The 26,413-nt window shown below is 41.5% G+C and overlaps 4 protein-coding genes across 4 annotated transcripts; 2 read left to right on the top strand and 2 right to left on the bottom strand.

The window, feature by feature from the left end:
- The first annotated feature begins 1,203 nt into the window (after positions 1–1,203).
- On the top strand, positions 1,204–4,975 carry echdc1 (enoyl CoA hydratase domain containing 1). The gene is made up of 7 exons (XM_085291023.1): positions 1,204–1,243; positions 2,406–2,477; positions 3,397–3,572; positions 3,690–3,832; positions 3,938–3,990; positions 4,127–4,207; positions 4,296–4,975. Exons 2-7 carry the CDS (start codon positions 2,413–2,415, stop codon positions 4,711–4,713), a joined length of 936 nt encoding a protein of 311 aa, XP_085147149.1. The 5' UTR covers positions 1,204–1,243; positions 2,406–2,412; the 3' UTR covers positions 4,714–4,975.
- Positions 4,976–5,950: 975 nt separating this feature from the next.
- LOC146563746 (E3 ubiquitin-protein ligase rnf146-like) lies at positions 5,951–9,968 on the bottom strand. The gene is made up of 3 exons (XM_085291020.1): positions 9,750–9,968; positions 9,037–9,095; positions 5,951–8,674 (listed from the first exon to the last, which is right to left on the bottom strand). The coding sequence occupies exon 3, from the start codon at positions 8,663–8,665 to the stop codon at positions 7,505–7,507; it is 1,161 nt and encodes a 386-aa protein (XP_085147146.1). The 5' UTR covers positions 8,666–8,674; positions 9,037–9,095; positions 9,750–9,968; the 3' UTR covers positions 5,951–7,504.
- mdh2 (malate dehydrogenase 2, NAD (mitochondrial)) lies at positions 9,943–11,481 on the top strand. The gene has a single exon (XM_085291021.1). The coding sequence runs from the start codon at positions 10,063–10,065 to the stop codon at positions 11,074–11,076; it is 1,014 nt and encodes a 337-aa protein (XP_085147147.1). The 5' UTR covers positions 9,943–10,062; the 3' UTR covers positions 11,077–11,481.
- A 401-nt stretch (positions 11,482–11,882) lies between these two features.
- On the bottom strand, positions 11,883–25,587 carry rspo3 (R-spondin 3). The gene is made up of 6 exons (XM_085291022.1): positions 24,696–25,587; positions 20,761–20,955; positions 20,084–20,227; positions 19,794–19,940; positions 19,466–19,651; positions 11,883–12,999 (listed from the first exon to the last, which is right to left on the bottom strand). Exons 1-6 carry the CDS (start codon positions 24,790–24,792, stop codon positions 12,779–12,781), a joined length of 990 nt encoding a protein of 329 aa, XP_085147148.1. The 5' UTR covers positions 24,793–25,587; the 3' UTR covers positions 11,883–12,778.
- Between the last annotated feature and the right edge of the window lie 826 nt (positions 25,588–26,413).

Genomic DNA, 26,413 nt, shown 5'->3' with positions numbered 1-26,413 from the left:
CACATGCCAGACCACGGGGCAGGAAGTGTCTCAGCCTCCTTCTGTTTTTGGCACATATTTTCCACCTTTTCCTTCACCAACTCTTGCTATTTACAGTAAATTATCCTCTCATTCTTATTTATTTATGATTATTCACTCTCTGCAAGCCCATGATTTCTAACTCTTACTCAACCTTCTCTCCTTTCTCCTTCAAATGATGATAAGACTGGGCAAATCTTTACAAACCTCAGTTTTTTCATTGTTGCTGTGACTGTTGCTGTGAAAAAAATGTAATGAATTGTCTTAAAGATGTATTTAAAGGTAATCCTTGGACAGTACTGTGATCTCAGACACATTTTTGTCTATCGCTCACAAAGGTTTTATGTTTTTTGTGAAGCAAATAGTTCCTTAGACAAAGCACATATCATAAATTCACTGGGAACCAAAATACATTCAAAACCAAATAAATATGTAAATATATGCGAATAAATCGACCCCTTTGCCATTATAGTATTGCTGCTCAGGAGAAACTGAGCGGAATCTTAACCCTCATCTTGATCTTATTCCAGCCACCTATTTCATATGTTTTGCAATGCCTACTTTGTGTATACAGTTTTGGTTGTTTGACAAAATGTTGACATAGTGCTAGATTAGAAAGAATCCACTGCCATGACCTGCTCACTGGTGTCAAGTAAAGATGTTTTATACTATAAATCATCACCGGTTATAATAGGGTTTTACCATGAAAACCCACTGTACAATAGTGACAACTTTACATAGGTCATGTTATTATGAATGCCAAATGCCTGTGCCGACATGGAAATATGAGTCCTGGGTGCTTTTTGAAGGGCTGGTGTCAGTGCTACTGAATAAGGGCATGTCTGCAAAAGCCAGAGTCTCAGTGTGCAGTGTTTACAGACATGTGATAAAGAGCAGGTCTCTTTGTGCAGTCCATAGGCCTATGATGGATAACATTATAGTTCAACAATAAATTATATTTTTTTTTAAATATTGTTCAGTCTATGCACCAGCATTATATATATATATATATATTGTTTCTTTAAAAAAATATAAAATCTGTTTATATATTTATTTTATTTAAAAATGAACAAAAGTGCAGGAAAGGAACATGAGTATTACTCCGCCCCCTGGTGGAGGACTTAAACACCTACAGTCACACGCTGGCTATCGTATTTGTTTCCTGAGTTCTAGTTTCTAGGGGGGCAGATTTCAAAGTGACACCACCGGACTGTCATAAAGCAAGGTTGGTTTCGTGTTAAGTGTTTTATATTGGAAATAGCGACATGGTAAAATTTTATAAACGAATTTTACGGAACATATTTCATTCGTTATTAAAGCTAGAAAAGGACTGCTAACCCAGTGTATTTCATTTGCCAGCTGTGAAATGCTTCACCTCTAAACAGAACCGTATAAAATGATTTCAAAGTTTGATTCTTCGTCTGGGAATTTTATTGATAAATTGTTTACTAACTCTTTGTGTTGATACTCTTGTATCGTACTGCAGTAGTTTCAAAGATGTTTTCCTACATGTACTGTATGCCGGGCTGGTTAATACTACAGACATGTTACAGATGTCAAAAGCTCCGGTTGTTTTTGCCCATTTCATCTTAATGCTAAAAAAAAAAATGCTACAATACATTTTAATGTTCCTGTTTCACAATATGTTGTGGAAAGACAGTTTATGTGGGTTTGTCTCTGTACACAAACACAGTGGGTTTTAAATCAAGCAATCAACATGTTATTAAAAAGCAGATTTTTAGCTTTAATTCAAAGACTTTTGCAAATATTTTGAATAAACTGTTTAAGAATTACAGCAATTTATACACATACACATTTACCTATTTTCAGTTTATGAAAAACATTTGTGAAATGCATTAACTGAAAGCTCAAAGTCTGAAGTGTCCATTACATATTCCCACTATGATTCTATATAAAGTGATCTGTCTAAGTTAGGGGAGAGGCAAGGTATTGATAATAAAATATGGCACTCTATCCAGTTTAATTAACAGAGGTCTCTACTTCATGATCCTTCATGGTGGCATTAAAGTGAACTACAGTTAACCAGCCGCAAGTGAAGAAGACACATTATTAAAGCATATCATTAAATCAAGCTTATTATTATATTAAATACTGATAATATGCATTGATGCCATAATAAGGTGAATAAATATATAACTCCTGTTATGTGAATCTTTAGGGCTCTTTTTATTCACTTTCACTCACACAGATAATGTGATGTGTTGCTTATTATCATCTCGCAAAGTATCCTAGTATCATTTTATCATGATACCATCAGTATTGTACCTAACGGTGTGTCGTATTGTTTGGCCACAAGTCTGAGGCAATTTCACTGAATCTAGCTAAATGCAAATATTTTCTCTCTGTGTTTCTCTGCCATCATGCAGCAGCAGGATGGTCCTCTGTGCGCTGAGGCAACAGGTCCTGAGGTGCAGCAGTCACTGCAGAACCTGGGCCAGGTGATGGAGACTAGACATCATTGCTCATCGCTATAATGGCAACAGCAAATAAAGAATGTCAACCATGCCAAGTTAAATCCATTTTACTTGTTCACGTATTAAAAATGATGAAATTCATGTTGATCCTAACATCACAATTTCAGCTAAACTGGATTATATATTTACCATTTATTTGCATCACTTAGTAACATACATCCCCCATGCTGATTTAAACAGAGGTTGTAGTTGTTTGTTTTTTTTTTAAACCATTCCTTCTTCCTCTGTTTGTGAGTGTAAGCATGCAGTTTGACCTTTGAGCAACAAGAATCTATTTGGCTGCTTTGTAAAAGCTTTCTTTAAATGACTGTTATTGATATCTTAACAATCAGTATCATTAAGCTCATTTAACCTGCAGTACTCTCTGGTCATATCAGTACAATTTAATAAAACCTTATCAGCTAAAGTCCTAATAAATGGTCAATAAAGATTTGGGCCATGGATCACATGTGTTATGCAGTGTGTGTCCTGCATAACCGCTTTCTTAAAACCCTTCCATATTTTCATTAAGATTTGATATAAGAGTATAGCTAATGAATGGATATTACTGCCTGCTCTGTGCTTTTGTACTTGGAAGTATCTTTTTAAAAAGTAGACTTTTAAAGAAATAGGCTCTTAGGTAGGTAAACTTACACTAGCCTTGCACCTTACACTTAATAGGATGTGATTTAAAAAGCACTGATAGTATGCAGACATTCTGTAACTGTGTTTAAAATTATTAGAAAGTCTGAGATCTTTCATGTGTAGACCCTTGAATGACTCTGATGCCATTGGTTTGTACATTTAACATGACTAACATGTCATTTAACTTTAACGCACATATAAATAAGAATGGAGTTTAAAGACAAAAAGGCATTTATTCATCCATGAGTGTTTCTCCAAGGCTGCTGCAGAGACAGAGGAGTAGCTGTGTTTACTCCAGCATCCACGGCTTCAACCAGGATGAGATCAAAGAGAAGCTTCAGGCCTTTCATGGAGGCTCCATTGATCTGCTGAAACAGGACTCTGGCATTGCGGTGCTGACCATCAACAACCCATCTCGCATGAATGCTTTCTCTGGTAAGGTTACTTTACATTTGACGCAGACTGACAGATAAAAATTAGCCTCCCATAAATATTTGTAAGTGAAATTGCACTTTGGTTTATTGCCTTGATTATTTTTTGCCCTGCTGGCAGGCAGTATGATGATAGATCTGGAGGAAAGGGTGAGCCAGCTGGAGAACTGGCCAGAGGGCAAAGGCCTCATAGTTCAGGGTGCGGCTGAAACGTTCTGCTCTGGGTCTGACCTTAACGCTGTCCGAGCAATATCTAACCAACAGGTAACAAAGGGGACAAATTCTTTACTGCATTCATGTCTATCTTGGTGTGACTGTCTGGATTCCTCTTACTGAAGATGCCTAAATGATGCTTTTCTTGTCTCATAGGATGGGATGAAGATGTGTATGTTCATGCAGAATGCTCTTACGAGGCTGCTCAGGTAAGGACTCTAGTTTTCCTCTCTAGTGCTTTTTTGCAAACTACAACCGTTACCTTTATGCGCTTAAAGGGGTCTTAGTTTAGTTTTTATATAATGTGCACCACAGTATGCTTACAGGAGCATTTTCTTAGTGTAGGCTCCCCCTGATCTCTGTTGCTCTGGTGGAAGGGAGAGCATTGGGAGGCGGTGCAGAACTCACGACTGCCTGCGATTTCAGGTAACGCTCCTGAGAAGTTTCCGTTACATAACAGCATTTTATCCAAAAGCTAATAATCTAGCATGCGTATGTTATTCCTTTCTCGCAGATTAATGGAGGCAGGCAGCGTGATCCAGTTTGTCCATAAACACATGGGTCTGGTCCCAGGCTGGGGCGGTGCTGCCCGACTTGTCCACTTGGTTGGAAGCCAGAACGCACTGAAGTTGCTTGGCGGGGCTGTAAAAGTGGATCCCGAGCTTGGCGTAAACATTGGACTGGTGGATGGAGTCCTGGAAGGCCATCAGAAAACAGAAGGTGCTGCCCCTCTCCTGCAGCAGGCTGAAAACTGGCTCAGTCGCTACACAAAGGGACCTGCCCCAGTGATCCAAGCTGTGAAGAAGGTGGTGCTGTCAGGCAGAGAGCTTCCTTTGTCTGAAGCTCTGAGGACTGAGAAGGACATATTTGGGACGGTGTGGGGCGCTCCGGCTAACCTGGAGGCCCTGGCGAGCAAGTCCAAACACAAATGACTTTTGTGGAAACTAATTTTAGGGGACTAAAGTTATATATTTGTTTTGATTGAGTACTTTTACTAGGTGCATCTGTTCAAGTGCAGTGATAGTGAGAGATGAGTCATTGCACAGTGCTGTGGTTGTGATTCTTGTTGCATCTCTTTGACTTTATGCCTACAAGTTTAGATGTTAAGAAGCAAAAACACCCACTGAAGCTTCCTTTTTTAATGTTGTATACAGAACTTCCAGGTAAAGTAAATAAATACAAATCTGGATTATGCATCTGCCCCTTTGCTAAAAATACAGCATCTGTGGTGCACTGTCAAGTCATAAGAAATGTAGTATCATTCCCACTGTGGAGACTGAAATTATTGTGATTTGTTTACACTGGTGTCCTTGATAGTAACAGTGAACATGCTGTATGATCCTGTTGTGTTAGGGATTTAATTTTCTAAACCCTTTCAGTGCCAATTCAGCAGATAAACAGTCTGTATCCTCCAGCTCCTCTGACTATGCAATTATGGAAATGATTAGATCACTCCAGGCTGATTAACACTGAAGCAGTCAAGACAATGAGGTATAATCAGCATGAGAAAGACTCATCTTTCTGTAGGACAGAGAAACACTGCAGTAGTTTATATCTTACTTGTAGTTTATATCAGCTGATTCTTCAGATTTCCTCAGTGTCCATGTCGCTGTGGCCTATTAGGAAAACCTTGGCTGTAGGAATGTTTTCCGAGTGGGTATCGCTGCTTTGCGCAGTAGCTCTCATCTTCTGCATTAGGAACATTCAAAATTCTGAAGCGCTGGGCCAATTAAGCATTTCAGCCAATCATAGTAAATATCATAAGTTGTACCCCCCCCCCCTCCCCCTGAGTGTGTTGTTCATTTTTCAGTAACCCGCAGAGCAAATAAGGCTCTGTAAAAAGTACAAATGTTCAAGGACTGCAATGGAAAAGGACAGGTCCCTGGAGCTTGCTGAGCTTGTATCCCCTGTTCCCCTTCCAAAGGTCATGTTTCCTGGCAAGACAACCAGCTGGAGTGTTACTGTCTGCTGTGGTCAGAATACCAAACACCACGGATGTGAGTGAAGGGAAGCCAAATACTTGGTGTAGAGAAAAGGTGGATGAAATGTTACGTAAAGTGTCCCAATTGATTGCGCTACTTTTAAAATCAGGATGGAAATATTTTCCCAGACTATGCACTGTCACAGAGACGCCAAAACAACAAAATACAGTCTCCAAACAGAGCGAAATAACTTCTGGATGTTGAAATGACACTTTATTCTTAAATTACGAACCATAAAACAAACAAAAAGGTTACTAAGCAAAAAAAAAAGGTTACACAATGATTTATTCTTCCAAATGGAAAGTTTAAAACTGAGCCGATGACTGAGGCATGTAAGAAATAGAAAACCAATGCAACTTGAAACTTCTGCAGGATGACCAATAGCAATGGTATAGATTTGTTCTCTTACTCCCCCAGACATAATATATAAGAGGGTTTACAACCATAAGAAATGCACAAACACAAAATTAAAACATTTACTCAAACTGAAAACATCAATTCTCCACATCCTGCCAACCAGTAGTGTTTAAGTAACTCTCTCTTCAAACACGCACAGATTAGAATACACATTTATTGAGAATACTTTAATCTGGGACACTAACATGGAAGCTTCAGAGGCATCAGCAGCTTTAAAGGCACAATGCTGCTACTCCACAGTAAAATGCCAATTCTTCAAAGCTGGGAAAAGTTTTACACATTCATTAAAACATCTTAGTTGTCATAAAACTGCAGGCGAAATCAAACACAAAATCTTGGCATATAGCCAGATAACCTCAGGTTTCCAGATATTCTAGGTTGCTAATCATTAAGTGTCAAATTTACAATCCCATACAGTTTAAGAGCATCGTGTTGAAAATGTTTCCGTTCTTCATCATGAACAAACTATATTCTTTCTTTTCAAACCACAATTAGCTCTGAAATGAAAGACACTTCGAAAAAGTTCAGTTAAATTAAAACTTTAAGAAAATGCTTCATAATTAGTTAAATGTGAAGGAGACTGTTGAAGTAAGGTGGAGGCTAGGAATAAGGTATTAAGGGTTAAATTCTCTGCACGAGTAGGCAGATGACTTGAGCTCTAATGAGCTCATTTCTGCGTGCTATGTTAGCTGAGAGAGTTAAGTGCAGATGACCAGAATGCAGCCGTTCATAATGGCTGAGTTCCAAAATCCCATTATGCCTTCTTTCACTGGAAGTCACAAATCTGACTGGGGCTAACACTCTGCCCCCCCTCTGGGTGTTAGCTAATAAATGTAAACAGGTAGGTAGGTTTGGCCGAGGTCACTTTTAACTTCCACTTGCCTGCAATTTGAAAAAAGCAAACTTTATACACCTGCAGCCAGTAGTGCACAGACTGATTACAGCCAACTCTGTTGCACCTCCCTCAAATGATGTGCTGAACAGAAAACGCTGTGTATTCATCTGTTTACCAAGCTGTACCTTCTCTCTCTCAGAATGAGAACACTCAGTTCCAGAACATGAAAACAAACTTCTGCTGACTCTGTATTTTTGTGATGAGACTGTTAGAATCACGCAGATACCTCCAGATCATTGTGCTCCCAGAATGGGGCATACAAATAGAGGAAAACGTGGTTCTGTTTATTACTGGATGTGTAGTGCATCATTTCTCCTGCAGAAAGTATTCCACCCCCATTTGATCTGTGACCAAGTGAACGACAGCATAAAGCGAGGAACAAATTAATGAGGAACACAGCCATTTGGTGATAATATATTAATGATCGCTTCACACCTCAGTCACTGTACACTGGCCATCAGGCATTCTGGACCTTCCACTGCTACTGGATGAGGGAGACGGGGAGGCAGACTCTGAATGAGGAGGGGCTCTGTTCTCTGGATTCAGTCTTTGTCTCCTTGGCCTACCCTCCCGCGGCTCCACACGCTCTCCATCTCCCCCGTTCTCTTCTTCATCCTCCTCATCCTCATCATCACTCCAATCTCCAGAGCCAGACTCATCTACAGAGGTGTGAGGGTCAGAGGACCTGGAAGGTGAGGCCTCCTCCTCCTCATCTTCCTCTCCTTCCCCAGCCTCAGACCGCTCATGAGAAGGTGTGGGCCTGGGGCTGATTTGCAGCTGGGAGAGAGCATCCTCCAGAGGGGGGCTAGTACTGGGGCCTGGCTGACCACCGAGGGAAGTGGGAGGTCTGGCAGGAGCTGAAGGGGCTGATACAGTAGAAGAGATACCTGTAACCTGTTGCTGTATATTTGTTAGTGTGGTATCAGCCCCATCAGCAGAGTTCTCTCTACTTGTAGCCCCCACGGCCCCACTAACACCCTCAGTGTCCAATCGCAGTCCTGCCACCCCCTTCTTGGGAATGTCTAAAACGTCTCTTTTCATCTTACGTCTGCGACCGTGCTCATTACGCCTATACTGCACCATGTTCTCCAGGTCAGCTACATACAAAAAACCAGCAATGAGCATTTCGGCTGTCTTCTTACCCTTGGAGAAAGCGTCCTCCAGCTCACGGCTGGTTCGCTCATCATACTGCCACCAACCATTACGCCCCTCATAATACCAAGCGTGATCACTCGCTGCCCCACCTCGACCTCCTGCTGATGCTTTCAGCTCCTCTGGAGAGAGAAGTGTAGGCCTTTCCAGGAAGTCATCAGGTACTTCTTGTCTACAGAGAGCACATCGTTTGCTCTGCCAAGATGCTCCCTTTACACACAGGAAACAGAAGACGTGATGGCATGGCAGTTGGACTGGGTGGACGCAGCTCTGCAGACAGATGGCACACTCAGGAACTGATAGAGCTGGGGATGAGTTGCTGGAGCCAGAGCACGATGATTCTGCACTGTTCCCACTTCCACCACCACTGTTGCTGCCTTTCTTGCTGGATGGGAGTGAGCTAACAGAGTGGTCTACCTCTCCACAACTAGCCATCATGAGGAAGTACTGAAAAAAAACCCACAAGAAATATCATAAAGGAAAATGTTACAATGAATGTGTTCTACCCATTTGTTTATTAGTAGTGTTAATTTCAATACAGATGTATATTGTGTGAAATTATTAATATTACTGGAGATATTATTCTGTGGCTATCATGCCTAGGTAAATGAATATATCTTTCAATGAAATGGACACTATGCAGCTGATTTTTCTTTTATTTTTATTGCTGTCATGACTTCACTTAACACAATGTTACTGTCACAAATTAGCAAACAAATAAAAGGCTAAATAAAACCAGCTTTTAATGTTGTCTAAAGGCACACTGGTACCATCACAAAATTCAAATACACTATCCATTTTGGACTTACTGGAATGAGCTTAGTGCTGATGTATCATCAGGAGAGCTGTTCGACCTTGAAACTTGCCACTGTCAAAACGAAAAGAGAAGTGAGTGAAAATGTGTTTCATCTTAAAATACATACAACTGTTCGGTACAATAACAAGCCATTTCTTATATGCATACATTTCCTCCCAATCAAACCCTTCAGCTCTGGCGTTAAAACCGATTACTTACAGGTTGGGATTAATTCACTAGTTATAAGTGAAACCTAAGAGGTTACTGTGTGTGATACAAAAGGCTGCTCAGTTACCTCACAACAATCAGTGAACTGTGCTTTGTGACTTAAACCTTCTATCGTTAAAGCAGGGCTAGTGACAAGCACATTATTTAATTAAATTTAACGGCTAACGATGTGATGGTTATAATACTCACAATAACTATTAATAGTATATATAAAAACTTGTCTGGCTGATTACCCAGCAGCTGGTCAAACAGTACCGTTTTACTTGTAAAACGAGTCGAACAATAACGACACAGAGGCTTTTCTCGACTGACAAAGCTTCCATAACAATGAAACCTGTTGTAGTTAGCTAGCCCTGGCTAATCTGACGGCAGCATTGTGACTCCAGCAAATAGACGGCGTTCATTTGATGGCGCTAGCTTATTTTAGCAGGGGCGACATAAAGAGTCAGAAGACGTGTTTTTCTCACGACACAAACACCGCAACGACCGTACACGTACCGTACTGCTGTGTTGAGCTGGTTTTCGTTACAATTCTTTTGATGGTACTAATGTCCAATTCTAATTTGCCCACTTCTGCTGTTCACTGGCTTTGTTTTCCTACGAAAAAGAAGCTGAGACAAAGACGACGACGCAGCCGTACGAACTGACGCAAATCAGACGTAAAATCGCGCGACCATTATCTTCGACGCATGACAACTCGGTAGTCTTCCGGTTTGCTCGTGGCTAGAGGACGTTGGTGTCACGGAAGAGAGGGGCTCCGAAGGCGTTTCAATTTTCACTAATTTCAGTAGCTGAATCAACATTCAAGAAGATGTTTTCCCGTGCTGTGAGACCTACCGTTAGCCTCGTGCGGGGCTTGGCCACCTCGTCACAGAACAACGCCAAGGTGGCGGTGCTCGGGGCTTCGGGCGGCATAGGCCAGCCGCTATCGCTGCTACTCAAGAATAGCCCCCTGGTGAGCCACCTCTCCCTGTATGATATCGCTCATACACCCGGAGTGGCTGCAGACCTCAGCCACATCGAGACGAGGGCCAAGGTGACCGGCCACATAGGCCCCGACCAGCTCGGCGCTGCGCTGCAGGGTTGCGACGTTGTGGTAATTCCAGCCGGCGTGCCCAGAAAACCAGGCATGACCCGCGATGACCTTTTCAACACCAACGCCAGCATTGTGGCCACCTTGACCGATGCCTGCGCCCGCACTTGCCCTGAGGCTCTGATCTGCATTATCTCCAATCCCGTTAACTCCACCATCCCGATTACATCAGAGATCATGAAAAAGCATGGAGTGTACAACCCAAACAAAGTGTTTGGTGTCACAACCTTGGACATTGTAAGAGCTAACACCTTTGTTGCAGAGCTCAAGGGCCTGGATCCTGCTCGTGTTAATGTGCCGGTGATTGGAGGCCATGCTGGGAAGACCATCATTCCTCTCATTTCCCAGTGCACGCCTAAAGTGGAGTTCCCTGCTGACCAGCTCTCCGCCCTGACTGAAAGGATCCAGGAGGCCGGCACAGAGGTGGTCAAGGCCAAGGCTGGAGCTGGATCTGCAACCCTCTCGATGGCCTATGCTGGCGCCCGCTTCACCTTCTCCGTCCTGGACGCCATGAATGGAAAAGAGGGAGTGGTGGAGTGTTCCTTTGTCAGGTCTGAGGAGACAGAGTGCAAGTACTTCTCCACACCTATCCTTCTGGGGAAGAACGGCATCGAGAAGAACCTTGGCCTCGGCAAGTTGTCCGCCTTTGAGGAGAAGCTGGTTGCTGACGCCATCGGTGAGCTGAAGGCCTCTATCAAGAAGGGCGAGGATTTTGTCGCCAACCTGAAGTGAACAGTTGACCCCCTTAAAAAACAGCTGTGATTGAGAATTTGTTCAGTCTATTTAAAGGCATCTGGCTAAATTCCCATCTGTCAGTGTCTCCTCTGTCGTTTTTGATTTAGACTCATCTTGATTCAGATACCATCCTTTTGAACTTGGTTGTATTTGTCATGTATAATTAATGTTCTCTTCTCAAACATTGCTTTATCTTGCACTTAAGATTTGTGTACATACTGTAATGTTGTAAAGTACATTTAAATCAGAATTTCATATATTTTCATGTGCAACCCCACATTAGTGGAGACTTCTTTGCTAAATGAATGAGGAGGAAATACTGTCATGCCTGATGCAAAATGCAGTAGATGCTGCTGTTGAGCAAAAATAATCACTCCACCAATAAACAGTTTAGCTTTAAAATGTTTCTTTATTTATTTTTGCATAAAATGGCTTGAATGGGTACACCCAGATGTGACTATCCTACATTTCATATCTCATATTCGTTTACTTGTTTAAACTGACCAAATTGGGTTATGGATTATTCAAAAATGCACACAAATTTAATAACGCACTTTAATAAATTCAAGTATATTTTGCCAGAGTAGCTTCAGCTACAGAAAGATGGGCTCCCAGTATTTTCTTTTTTTTTTTAAAGTAAGTTTTTAAGGCCATAGCTTCTTACTACTGCAATCAGATTTAAGCCAAATGGAGAGCGTGGCATCTGTGTACTGAGTTTCACTTCCTAGTTGAGATCAGCTAATACTTGTTTGGATTGCACAAGATGAAGGTGAAGGGGCAAAAAAGAGAGATTAAAGCAGTCACAGGTACAAACCCATTATAGTTTTATTTGACATACAAGTGTTTTGGTTTCTAGTCGGAGCTGTATTGAGAGCTTCTATTTACACAAGAAAAACCAGTGGTAGATTAGATTTATCACTTATCTGGATAAAATTAACATTTCCACCAGACATGCATACACTTGAAACTTTATGACCATAATCCTTTTATTCATACCAAGCGGGTTCCCCTTTAGCTGGCCACACCAGATAGTTTGCTTACAGTGAATATTCTAATGATCTTGCAAATACTGCAAAGATGCAGTTGCCTACAAGGTAGGTCACCCTCAGCTGTAGTGATTATGAAGATGTCACGAGATGGAAAGAGCAAAAAAAAAAAAAACCCTCACTTTTTATCTTTATTTTTTCTTTACAAAATCTGCACCAAATAAAGAGATCTAAAGAACAAGAACAACAATAATGAGAATTCTTCTACATAATGCTGGAAAATCTACATTCAAAATCCAAGATGCACAATGTTGTACCAGAGCCCTATTAAATAACCATTTCAACAAACGTGTAATGTCTTTGTCTCTCATTACATTTCTCTGACAGTCCTCCACACTGTCACAGACAATTCTCAGTGTTCTGCAGTCCCAACAGCAGTCTCAGCAGTGTCTCCTGGACTTTTCATAAGAGACGCTCTCAGCGGTTGAAGAGGAGCTGAAAACAATAGTGGCTCCAGCCTTTTGGCTGAATGTGCCCCGTCCTGCTTGTGCATAAACAGTATATTCAAATCATACAGGTAGCAGCAACACCCCTGCAGAGAGAGGTTGTGAGTGGGGCAAACAGAGGTGAGGGCGGGGAAGTTTTGGAACACGAAGGATGGGAAGATGACAGAAGTAAGGTGGTGAGGCATTGGATGTTATCTCCCCCGAGCACTACTGGATAGGGCCGTCTACAGGTGAGACTAGCTCTGTCTCATGGCCTCTGCGGTGCCTGTGCTCTGTTTTGTTCCTGTTAACAGAATCTTCACGTTCACCCGTGTCTCTCTCCTTCTCTCGTTCCCTTTCTCTCTTCCTCTCCCGCCTCCCCTCCTGATTCTCCTTATCTTTCCGGTTGTTGCGATTCCTTCCTTCTCTCCGCTCATTCTTCTTCCGTCCTGAAAATTAAGAAGACCAAAAAAAATTAAGATTTGCAACGTCAGTGGATTGTGGGAGGTGTCAGTAGAAATGACTGCACAAGTATTTTCACAAAGGAATTTGGAATAAAAATATTGTTAAAAACTGCAGTAAATGTAGTAAGATGTCAATAATATTTCAAAAGATTGTCCTGCTGGGAAACCTCTGTGAAGTAAGAAATGCCAATTCCAGAAAGTATGCACTTGAAAGTAAAGCATTGTGCACAACTTTCATTTACAGTGCAACATGCTAAGGTTCTCACTAGATGTCAGTGTTTAATCAGCGGAAGCAGCTACACTGTCGGGTCTATCAGCTGTTGCAGCCCTCTCCGTGTGTGATGAGTAGACCTTTGTCCAAAATAGAAAGCCTTTAAATAAACCCCCAATTTATCTGTTCTTGCAACACCATCTCATAAACAAAACAGAGAATTTTGGAATGTTGAAGGTTTATCTCTGCTCGAGCCATAGTTAATAATGATAATAACAAGATCCAGCCGCAGGGAGTTTTGGAGACAGGACCTGCAAGTGAAAGCAGAGGAGGCCCTTTCCTGTTGTTGTACTGCTGCCGCTCATGTGTGAGTGGAACGGAGCAGCACGGCCTGCTCGGCTGTTGGCTGGCCGGTCGGGGATTGTGAAACTGCTGAAGTCGGCAGTAGGCAGAGACATAGGGAGAGGGGAAAGAGAGATAAAGTGGGAGAGAAAACGAGATCCCTGTCTCTCTCCTGTCCGCTTCACGTTCACCCCCCAGCCTTCCTATGCTCATCATCTCCCACTCCGTTCATTAATCAAGGCAGGTGTCTGCTTGGACCAGGGATCAAGTCTAACCCACACATTTTGAGCTTGTGATATGAAGCTCTCTCTGCCAGCTGTGTTTAACCTTCTAGAAATAATGAAAGAACAAGAGGACAGGAGACAGACACCACAGTGAGCAAAAAGTAAGTAAAAAAAAGAACAAATTATTGCGAAGACAGGTGATTTTAGTGATGGATGGTTGGATAGATGGACGGATGTAGTAATCTGACTCACTGACTCATTCGGGGTATGCCCCCTGTCCTCTGTAAACACAGGAAGTCCCCTTTGCTCTCATTGTTTTCTCTGCCCTGACACCATAACTATTTACAAGTTCAGTGGATTAGTCATACTGTAGCCCCTGTGCTTTTGTCGAGCCAGAAGAGAAACCTAATCCATGCCAGTGTTGAGATGATTACGAGAGTGTTTATCAAACCAACCTGCGTTTGGTTAGTTGGAACAGTTTCTGATGGGCCTTTTGTAAACTGTGTGTTGACATGTGTATAATGGTCCACAAATGGGACACCTTAAGAGGTTCTGGAACATTTTCAACCGACATTTAGCACATTCCCAAAAGTCAAGTTTTGATGAAAAATATCACAGAGTCTTAAAAGACTTTCAGTGAAGGATTTTTTGGCTGTGGGGAAAACACATGAAACACTTCCAGTAGCGTCATAATGTGGAACTTGAGCACATGGGCCATCAGCTTCCTAAACCACCGTGAATTTAGCTTTTCTTTGCACAAAGACTGGAAGCGATCGGAAACAGTAATTTCTGAACAATGCAAAGGTTGCTACTTTTTTGGAAATAAATGGAACGTAATATGTAATTTTTTTTTCTGTTTGTTTCAGGATTTAAATTGGTTGCATGCATTATTTGGTGAGGTTCAGAGGCACTGACCGGCAGATTTTTAAACCTTATGTCAAGTCCTAGGGGCCAGAATTGGTCCAGCAAAGACTCCAATCTGCCCCACTGAAAGGAGTACATAGGTTTTGAACTTTTAGCTGTATTTTAATACATTTTACAGCTTTTCCTATTAATAAAGACCTCCCCCATTGCCATTCAAACTGTGCCAAGGTAGATAAGAAAAGATTTTCTGTAAATTAACCACAAAAAAAGAAAAGGAAAATAGGTCTTTTATAAATATAGACAGTCTGGATGATTAGTTAAGTATCTTTATGCTGACAGAAATGAGTTTCCTTTGATCCAGCCCACTAAAGATCAAAGTGGTGATAAAAAATGAGTCTGACATCCCTGCGCTAGATGATCAAGTTAGCAAGCGAGCAGTGTCCTGGCATCTCAGCACATAGCTGGCATGCTTGACAGTCATATACATTTTGATATAATGTTAAACCATTATATCACTCTTTACGGCTGAGCCAGTTGTGGTAACTGCCACAGCTGGGAAGCAATGGAAACATTTATGATTATATGACATATGACATTTCTGGCAAATCTGGATCCAGTAAATATCTTGCCTGTAACTACTCTCAAATTCAACATAAGACGCCACAGATGACAAACATTTGTCTTTTGTTGTAAGTTTCCTGTAATCTATCATTAAGGATCATCTGGAATATTTGCAAAAAATATGTGAGTTGGCATTTACAGGAGCTTTATAAGGCTCTAAGATTAATGCTGCTCTAGTCCAGTAACATGGGATATATAGGTTATAGCTTAGGGAAAGCTGGGCACTGAGGCAATCATATTTTAGGGGAGGGCTGTGCAATCCTATGGAGACACCTCTGTTATCAGGCCATGTTATTCCCTTTGAAATGCCTGCCTGTACATTATAAGTTAGTGTAGATCTGCTGAACTGGCTATGATATAACTGCAAGAAATCTGTTACAACATTGTCATAAAGGACAGGATTCAAGAGGGCTTTACTGACTGCATACACAATACTCCCTCTCTCTCTCTCTCTCTCTCTCTCTCTCTCTCTCTGTGTGTGTGTGTGTGTGTGTGTGTGTGTGTGTATGCTGGAGCAATAAGTGAGCAAGCATGCTACACTAAAAATATCAAAATAAAAAAACAAGCAGAAGTATAGAGTGGTGAAGGAGGAATAAAAATCACAGACCGTATTAGATGACTCTATAACTGTGGTGAGAACAGCAGACAGACAGAGATCAAATGAGAAAGTTAAGGGGCAGTGAGGGTAAGGGGAGGTTTGTGTCTATGTATGTGAATATTTAGTAGGGGCACTGTATTCTGTAATGGAATACCTTTTAAAAGTAACCTTCCCAACACTGCACATCCCCTGTGGCAGGCGTTCTGTTGTCCGGGGAGATTTTGGCGAGAGCCAGGCGGGGATTATAGGCTATGGGCTGTCCCATAAGTGGAATGTTGGCTGCATGGTTGGCAGAATGTCATGGGGGTCTGTGGGTGTGTGTAAACCTCCGTCCTCGCTGACTGCTTGCTGTTAGTTGGCTCAACTGTCTCTAATATGCATGAGTGTCACTGAGGGTGTGTATACTGGAGTAAAAGGGGGGCTAAGGTCCATCCAGCTACAGCGATAGTGAGGTGAACTGCAGGCTAATTGAAGGACAAATCAGACATTACAACTATTGAGAGAGAAGGCAGCAAATGAGGTTGTGTATGTCAACATCAATAAATTAGCTCTGAGACTTAGCATGTCTGCTTCCCCACAGTTTTACACCTCTTCCGATTTTATATCACTAATTTAAAAACAGTGCTTAATCAGACCCAGGTGGCATTTGGGATTTTGAAATTGTTCTGCAGCTTTGCGGATGTAGGAGCTACAATAGCTGACACCTTTGGAGATCAAAAGCTTTTTTCCCCTAATATCAGTCATTTTGAAACAATGCATATGAACTGTGCTGTGATTGGACACATACAATCTATCATGCATACACATATTTTGTATATATTTACATTTATTTGATTGTTTATATTGAAACAGGTTTTAAACAAGTTGCTAAAGTTGTCGTTGGGTTAGTTCTTTGTTGCACTGCAGCATGTGACAATTCAAAGATATACTTAGGCTAAAAAAGTCGCTCGTGGTCAAGGTAGCCATTCGTGTTACCTGAATCCTTGTTGCTTGCACGAGTGGCAAAAGTACAGACATTCTGTACTTAAGTAGAAGTGTAGATACTTGTGTTAAAAAGTACTGTTGAAGTACTGATTCAACTTCTTTACTCAAGTAAAAGTGAAAAAGTAAAGTCTCTGAAATGTACTCAAAGAAAGAAAGTAAAAAGTAGTTGCTTAAAGGACAATTTTGCCATCCATTTATATGCACAGGTAATAGGACCACAGGTAAATGCCTGGAATGCCACATTACCAGTCCATTCCTGGGGGCACGTGAGAATGCAAATGTCAGCACGGTTAGATGGGACAGTAAGCAGTCTTTAACCTGCCCAATCTTGATCTAGTACACCTGAGTGTTTACATACTACCTCCTGCCATGTGCTACATGTGAGAAAGGGTTATTTTTGACAATTTCCTGGGATGAGTCGCGCAACGTCATCTGAAGATTACATGCAAAATTATGAACACTTACCCTGCAAAGTACAGCACAGCCACTACCTTCTAACTGGTTTAAACAAAAAAAAAAGAAGGAAAATTATCTTGCCAACATGTCAACATTTACTGATTGTGCATGCCCGTAGCCTTTTATGAACTGATTAAAGGTTCTGTCGCATATTTCCTAGATTTAATACACAGACATTTGGACACAAAGTATCACAAGAGTTTAGGTTTGCGGTACAGATGAGTGAAAATAAAAGCAAGAAGAATAAGGAGAAAGAAGAGCAATGGTAAAGAAAAAAAACAACAGGGTCAGGCCAGATTGGATGAAATGAGTGAAGGACTTAGTGTTCTAATGTGGAAGAGTAAAACAATGTACTGAGAGAAGCAGGAACAGAAGAGGATAGAAGGGGGCGGAGGGACAAAAGAAAAAAGTGCAAAAGAGGAGAAAAGGATGAGGACAAGAGGAAGGATGTATCAGTGTCAGAGAGCTGTTGGAGGATTACTGGAGGCTCTCTGAAGTCAGACCACTGACCCTCTAGCGTGTGCAGAACGTAAACAGCGGGTAGAGGATACACCGAGGCAGATAATTAGCTCCCACGCACCAGGGTTTCTCTTGGAGCTGGGGCAATCGGGTTATCCCACAAAGGAGCAAAGTCGATAAGAAGGGTCTGTACTGTGTCTGTGCACAGATCTTTCTTTCTTTCTTTCTTTCTTTCTTTCTTTCTTTCTTTCTTTCTTTCTTTCTTTCTTTCTTTCTTTCTTTCTTTCTTTCTTTCTTTCTTTCTATCTGTCGCTCTGTCTCTGTACCCCTTTCGTCAGTCTCTGGGTACATCAACAGATCCGTCGACTCTACGCTAGACTCTCGGCACCGACCCCAAATGACTGGGTGCGCTAGCTGGGAGCTTATATGGGGGTCTATGTTTTCTTTGGTTTGTTGGGGAGTGTGTGTGTGTGTTGGGGATGATGATGAGGGGATAGATCAGTGAAAAGATACAGATAGGAAATGTGTGAGAGAGAGACAGAGGGCATATTTCACAGTCTGCCTTACAAATCACGCCAACTCAGTATACTGTCTTCACAAATTACCACTCTGAGTAATGGCTGTGTAGTTATTTCAGTGAGACAATGCTGGTATGTGTGTGTGCCTGCATGGAAATGTGAGTATGTGTATCTATTGCTCTTGCTTGAAATGGAGAATGGCACATCTATATCTGGAATTGTTTGTGCCTGTGTTGGTTTGCATATGTGTGTGTGGGAGAGAGTTATTGCATATGTGTGTGTGTATTGGCAGCTGTGGGGATAAACCAATACTGATCCCCTGGTCGCCGCGTGCCTCCCAGGGGGAGGATGTTGATGTTGAGCTGGCTGTTTCTGCTCCAGAGTCAACTGCTTTTCTGCTGCATCACACACACACACACACACACACACACACACACACACACACACACACACACACACACACACAGTGTTTGTTCTGTAAGTGTGAGGCCCCAGGGGGCTGGATCTCAGCCTCCTACCCTGTCTGCAATCTGTCATTTAACACTACAGAGCCCAGGCGAAAAAACAACCAGCCGTAGCCACCAACCACCTCAGCAACCACACGCTCAGTACGCACAACACAAGATGATTGTAAATGCACTACAGCTTCGGGTTTAAAAGGGGACGAGCCCGTCTGAAAGCAGTTTGCACTCTATTCATTAGAAATAATCACGCTATCCCCTGTTTACTAGGAGCACAGAAAGCGGTTTTACTGTTTAAAATCCAAAGAGCTCTCATGGGTAAAACACGCAGCATAGCCATTGCAACATCACACATGTGTTCTCCCCACTGTCCTCACTCTAGCGACAATGACAGTCCTCTGAGTAAACAGTCGTAGTCCTGAGCGGAAGAACGGCTAGCTCTGGTTGTTCAAGCTTAAGCAGTGTGGTCTGGAATTCATAGAGAATTGAAACCGTGCCATGTAGCTCAAATACAATGTTGGCAGTAAGTGTGATGGGTCAGCAGCAATTACCAAAGACAGTGTAATATATAGTAAGCATCTTATTTGATAATTCCTTCTGGGGGGGAGGGTTGTGTGTTTTTATGTCGCATCACGTGGGATTTAAGTTGGGCACAAAAGCAGTGCTACTCTGTCACAGCATCTTCTCAGAAATTATGTTTTTTTTTTCTTTACCTGGACATTTCCTCCTCCTGACCATGCACTCTCTGATCTCAGAGACCTCAGGGCAGGGTTTGCCAAAGGATGACGGGTACTGCATGACCTGCCTTGTGCGGGTCTCCTGGCCCCGCTTGAAGCCACAGGTTCTACCAGATTTCGAGCAGGGGCTCCACTCGCTCCATTCACCCACCTCACAGTGCACTGACAGGAGGAAATTGGCAGAAGGGGAAATATAAGGATAATAAATATTTTGCAAAATTTTGACATGGGGTTACTCGCTTTTTCAAAATGGTTATTTACCAGACATTTTTCTTTAACATATCCACACTCACACTGGACTGACCTTGCGGTATGCACTCCATGAGTTTGTCATTGGGCTCATAGTCCTCTGGACAGACATGGTGACACATGCCACTGAGCTGGTATAGGCCCGGTCGGCACTGCTTACACATGTCGCTGCTCACACATGACTCACAGTCTGCAGGACACTCTGCACAGACAAAATGTAATCTGGCATGTAATATGTTTAATGTAGTTCTATATAAACTAGTTCTGCAACCCAAATAAATGAAATAAAAGGCGAACTTAAAAAAAAATCCCCATGCCTGATTAATGTAAACTCTGAGTACTCACTGAGAATACACTCCCTCTGTGCGTCGCTGCGGACCATGCCCTCGGGGCAGTTCTCCTGGCACTTGCCCAGGTGAAGGTAGAATCCTGCTCGGCAGTGCGTGCAGAAGTTCTTGTTGAAGCAGGAGTCGCACTCCGACCTGCACTCTGACGGAGAAACACAGACCCACCGCCAGCGTTTATTTAAACCATACAAGTTATCGTGTGTGTCCTGCACGTTAAATATACAGGGTGTCACTGTGTGTGTGTGTGTGTGTGTGTGTGTGTGTGTGTGTGTGTGTGTGTGTGTCAGGCTGGAAAAACAATATGGGACACTGCGGGGAAATTAATGTTTTACAGGCTGGATCATGATAAATGATTTTAAACAAAGCAACTCTTGATTTCATATAATGTCACCAAAAGGAAACATGCTAACAGGGTCAGTCTCATGTTTTTCACTTGTTCAGGAACATGTAGGCCTCGACTTCATGCCATACTACACTTCACTAGGCAGGACATATGATTTAATGATGCACACAAAGTCAAGTTACGCTTTTAAAGGCACCATATTTAGCCTGAATATTTCAGTGCTTGTGCTCGTTCAAATTTGGATGTTCTTTTTTCATTGGAATCATGCAGTCAGTTAACATATCCATAAAAATTCTTTTAAAATTTTTATATTTGCAGTTCATTTGACTCACTTGTACAGGTGTTTCTTTCAGGAGAGCGTGTGCCATAAAAGCCTGGCGGACAGGAAGTCATGCACACCCCGATCTGCTTCATCCCAATCCTCTCCAAATGCATGAAGAAGCGCGGCTTGCAGGAAAGACAGCCATTGTAGTCAGAGCAGGTCAGACAGCCACCCTGCTGGCACCCTGAGCTCACACCAGAGATCGCTGTCGAGAGGAGAGGGTGGATGGGTTTCACATTAGATATAGATCTCACACACAAAAATATTAGGATTCTTATAAAAAAGGAATATTTATGAATAAATATGACATATTTTTCCAGATATTTTAGGGCAACTCAAAGTTCTGAGTGCATGTATAACTCATTCCTTCAATGTTCCACCTTTTTGTATAAAAAGGCAAAAAGAGAGAGAATACCAGTGCTTTTCAAAACTACAAGAGTGTTGCTTTTGTTACAGAACCTTTTATATCTTTTTATAATTGAGGCAAAACTCACAACAAGCACTTGATATCTGAGTTTTGCATTCTCAAGTTTCTGTCTACGATAGCTTTAAAATCTTGCAGTGATGGTAATAAAACAGGGAATGAAATGAAAATGGAGAAAAGGTTAAAATCCACATTTTTAAGTGTGAGGCCAAAGGTAAATTTAGCTCCACCAGGAATTAAATATATTTACAAGGGTTGCATTACAGAAGACAAACCACTTAATGTCACATTAACTTAAAGCCCAGTGCCAATGACAGCAATTTATTCCATATTTGCAACTCTGTTTATGTGCATAAGTACTGAAGTGTTTAGTTTATGTTGATATATATTCAAGAGTAGAGTTGTCCTCCCCAACTATATACCAGTTTGAGATGATTCACCACACTTTGTCTTCCATGGATGAAAGTACAGGTTGTAGGTTTTAATCATTTTAACTGTATGTTGCAACTTTGTCCCCGGCATGTTTAATGTCTCTCAAATTCCAACATGTTTGCATCAGTGTGATAGTATTTTAAGTAAACGAATCATAACAAAGGCTAATAGTGACAAATTGTAGAAATATGACTTCTTTGAAAAAACATAACAGTCTTATATAATATTTGCTCTTTGGTGTCTGATTTAAATTGGAGCACAATGAACAGCGATAAAGTGGACAACCACAGAGGTGATTTACTGAATACAACCTGACATGCACACCAGGTCCCAGGCACCTACAGTGTTGCTGTCTCCATGAAGACATTGGTTAACACACTTCCTTAAATAATGGCATAATGGAGGGTTTTGAGAAACCCTCGCATGGACAGCTATGTGACAGAAACATATTAATCCATACAAGGAGTGACTCCTGTGTGAGTATATAGGCAATAAGAGTCTTTGAGAGATTTCCCACGTTTTATATACTATTATATTCACCTGCGCTGCTGCTTCTGTTTGAGAGGTGTTGCCATAATCACATATGTTAGGTAAATTAAAAGCAACCCCTGCAAGAACGTCAGGAATTGGTTTTCCTCCCCAGTCTTGGCATTGCATGCCACTGGCTTTCATTGGCCAGCATTTTCAACTCAGGGTTTAGCTGTCAGTTTACCATAGATCATGGATACTTTGTTTGAAATATCCTGACTATCTTTACAACCGCTGTCCATTTGCCCACATGTGTTCCTGCCAAGTTGCCCTGATTCACAGAAGCCTTAAAACACAGGAATTTGGCCTTCCCCTTGCTTTTGCACCAACGAAGCCTCAGTTGGACAGTGGTAACTTGCATAACAACAAGAGTTACACATATAATAAACACATTTGCACACATACACATTTTGTTTTTCTTTTTTTTTGCAACCCCCCCACTTCATTTCATCCATTGTGTTACATGCTTACCTTCATGCCTCTCAATTCACCCAGGCTTTACTGTGCACAAACTCTGTTGTTAGCCATAAATCAAAGCATCCTCCATGAAGCTGAAACGTCTTCATTAACTATAATATTAATGTAATTCCCACTATTAACCCGCCCCCTTTGTTTCTGGGTGAATCATCACAGACAGGAAGCTCACAGTTTGGGTTCTGTCTCTGTGTGGTGATTTGGACCTGCTAACTGAATGGTCATTGACCCACCCCCACTCACTCTTACCCCCTGCTTTCCCTCTAATGTCTGTACTCATTCACCCTTTCACCAACTAAACCCTCCATCCTCCCTAATATCTGCTTTCTTAGAGGAAGTTGGGATTCATAGAAAGGCCTATCAATTGATGGTTACTGAGTCAGTCTGTAAGAAAGAAGATTAACCTACTCCTTAACACAAAAACCAATTAACATTGGGTCAGTATGTCAATATATGCTGAGGTTACAATTTTTTAAATCTTTTTGAGTAAAACAACATATTTTAGTGTATCATCCTGCACAGAAGTTGTTGACGTTCTCGTTTCATCTCTTTCACACTCTGCTGAGAGGCTCTTTAATATTGTTTAGAGGGAAATAAACACAGAAAGTGAAAATATGCAGGGGGTCTAAAGCAAACACTGATGTCTACATTTGTGTGGTACAAACACACGTTTAAGGGAAAATAATCAACTCATTACATGCCCGATAGATTCGACATCTATCTGGTCCTGTGTGCAGGTCTGAGCTCTGCAATCCAATGTAAAGAGAAACAGGTGTAGTGAGATCTTTTAGCCCCAGGTGGCAGGGATAAAAACATCACTCCGAAGGTCCATTGTTGTAGATCACAGACAGTTTTGACCATACTGGCAAGCGATACATGGAATATTCCAGTTATCACCGCTCATCTCAAACGGAGTTAGTCACAGAGCACATCTGGAGACCCTCAATGATAAAGTGTGCGTAGGAAGAACAGAAAAAATACTTTATTGATAATTATTTCATAGTGTCATGGAAAAAAGCTGCTCATTGCCCAAGAGAGGAGACATATTGTTGGACCCCAGAGAGATATATGAGAGCCGAAATACCTTCACAGTCAGTGTGGAACTTCTCTGCTGTTTGCTGGAGTCAGTTTTGCATTGACTAACATTTTGCACAATTACAAGAGTTACATTTTGAATTCATATTCACCAGAACATGAATCCATCAGAATGTACCCTGCTGATGTGCACCAACAGATTAAAAAAAATCTCCAAAAAATGTTTTTTAATACTTTATAGTATAAGGCAGCAAATTCACGTAAATCTCACTAAGTATATGAGCTAAAGCTTTATCATTCACCAACCCTGAAACCAAACAAACAACAAACTCCGCGCATGAAGTCTGCTCCGCTGACCGCTAGAGAGCGACGGGAACCACGAGACCGAGCGCACAGGGAGGCTGCTGCAGCCTTCAGGTGAATGAATCCAATTAAGGAAAAGGGTTTTAATAGAGAGCTTGATTCGCTCACCCAGTCTAGGCACGGGCAAAATATATACATTTAATAAAACAAAAAAAAGAAAAAAAAAAAGAAAAGGAAATACCAGTTTTCCAAATTAAGCAAACATACATAATTATTAAACTCCATTGCAGAAATTAGAGTTGGGAGTATGGGTGATGGTAATGTGTTGTTGTTGTTTTAAGTATTTTGTTTTTATCTATTTATTTATTTGTTAATTATTGCTTTTAATCCTGTTTCATATGCAGAAAAATTAAATGTCACCTGAACTTTTATTTGATGATGTTTTGATTTGGTGATCACTTTAAAAGCGCATCAGGAGGATTGTTTGTTTACTTTCATATCTGTCAATTTATTACACGGCGCAAAATTAATGTAACCGATTAAGAAATCTGACCAAAGACTAAATATTGGAAGATTTGTTTTAATGGCAACAGAATGTACGATGCAGATCTTCGTAACTTCGACTGAAATCGGTTAATAAATATTGTTGAGCATAAGCTGAAATTAAGTGAATATCAATTAAAAACTAGAAGAAATAATATACAAGCCTAATAATGGGACTTTGTGGCGCGGCACAGCACTTTACTCACGTTTATGTTGCCGGTGCCTGGAGCTGCTGTGCTGCTGACAACCAATGTAATCCATGCAGTGCAAGATGATCAAAACAAAGGAGAGTTGTAATTGCATAGTAGCCCAGAGGTGAGACTCGTAAAGCCAATGTCAATGTTCGCCAAAACACTTATTAATAAGATTCCGTTTTCTGTCCCCAGACGAAGACAGAGGCGGGATTGCAGGTAATTCCTAGACACAGCGGGACCCCCAGCAATGTGGTGATATGTGGTGATGGTAATGTACAGTGGCCCAATGATGCCTGGGCCGCTTAGACTGTAACATCCTGGATAAGGTCCACATATGTGCCAAGAAAGCCAGACTGAGTTAGGGATCCGTTATCCTTGTAGTTATAAAGAACATCCCCCCCAACAAAAAAACCCCAAACAAAAACCAAACAACCACGCCAAAAAGATGGATTTTCATCCGTTGCGAGGAGGAGAAAAGTAGAATCAAACATCAGTGAAGGTCGCAAAGAAAAAATAGAATGATTAATGAAGCATTATCGTGACTCTCGAGAAGTTTGAGGGATTAAATCCATTTGTAGAACTCCAAATGAACCTTTCCCTCCCTCTCCAAGTCTTTCTCAGAAGAGAACCGTGCGTCCCGGTGTACAGACTGCGCTAATATGCCGAGGGTCTCGGCTTCATCTGACCATCAGCTGACGTAAAAGCCACTACAGGACCAACAACAGAAAAGACAAATTAAGTTTTTACGTTAAACAGCTCGCGTTGCTCTAACCACCAAGCGCACACCTCCTCCTTCTCGCTGAGCTACAACTGAACCAAAGTAAATCTCCACAGTTTCAGCGCTTTTCTGCTTTGCGTGCAGGACCCATTCACTTCCCTCAGCCCGCTGATGACTTCAGCTATCTCTCTCTCACTCTCTCCCTCCCTGTCGATCTCTCTCTCTCTCCGAAGCTTGGGATATGCCCTCTAAATAAACTTTGGAGTTCAGAGAGAGAGAGAGAGAGAGAGAGAGAGAGAGAGAGAGAGAGAGAGAGAGAACCTTGTTTTTCAGCGAGGGTTTAGTAATGTGAGCTGTTGCTTCTCTGTGATTCCTATTTGGTTTTGCTATGAAGCTTTGGATGATCATTACTCAGTTGTTAAAAGATGTCATCAGATGTATACTTGAGTTTTGCTAAATCTTTTGTGCAAATTAATTTCTGTTTGATAAGCAGAAGAAAATGATAGACGGATGAATGAATCGATGGGTAATTTCTACATCTCATAAAGGAGGTATTTCCCATCCTAAATAATAGAATAAAACATTAGTGCCGATGTTTTTGAAGATGTTTTTGCTTTGGCTGACATTCTTTGGACAAATTCATATCAAAACAGTTTTTCTCCCACTGAAGTGACATTTTAAAGTCACTCCAGTCGTACTGAAGTCTGCTGAGTACGTATCTGCCAAAAACTGTTATTTCATGCATTTGAAGAGTTGTGAGATTGCTTAAATGAGGCAAGTGGTGCAAAATGGTCTCATAACGTTCTTGATAAATGCAACCTTTTTCTTTTTCTTTTCTTTCTTTTTTTTTGCGACAGGGAGGGATAGTTCAGCAGGGAGGTAGAAAATCCCCAAAAAGCAGTAGCACCTCACTGTATTGCCTCTAGAGGGAGTTCCATAAAAGCTTGTGGCACAGATTCTGCACAGAAAAGCACGGGGATCAGTAGGTTATGGGGAACTTTACACTTGACCT

Source organism: Mchenga conophoros, linkage group LG11 (genome assembly GCF_057382185.1).
Source record: "Mchenga conophoros isolate Kocher_MC1m ecotype Shallow Benthic linkage group LG11, M_conophoros_male_GT1.1, whole genome shotgun sequence".
NCBI classification, from domain to species: domain Eukaryota; kingdom Metazoa; phylum Chordata; class Actinopteri; order Cichliformes; family Cichlidae; genus Mchenga; species Mchenga conophoros.
This window is presented reverse-complemented; position numbering and strand designations above follow the sequence as displayed.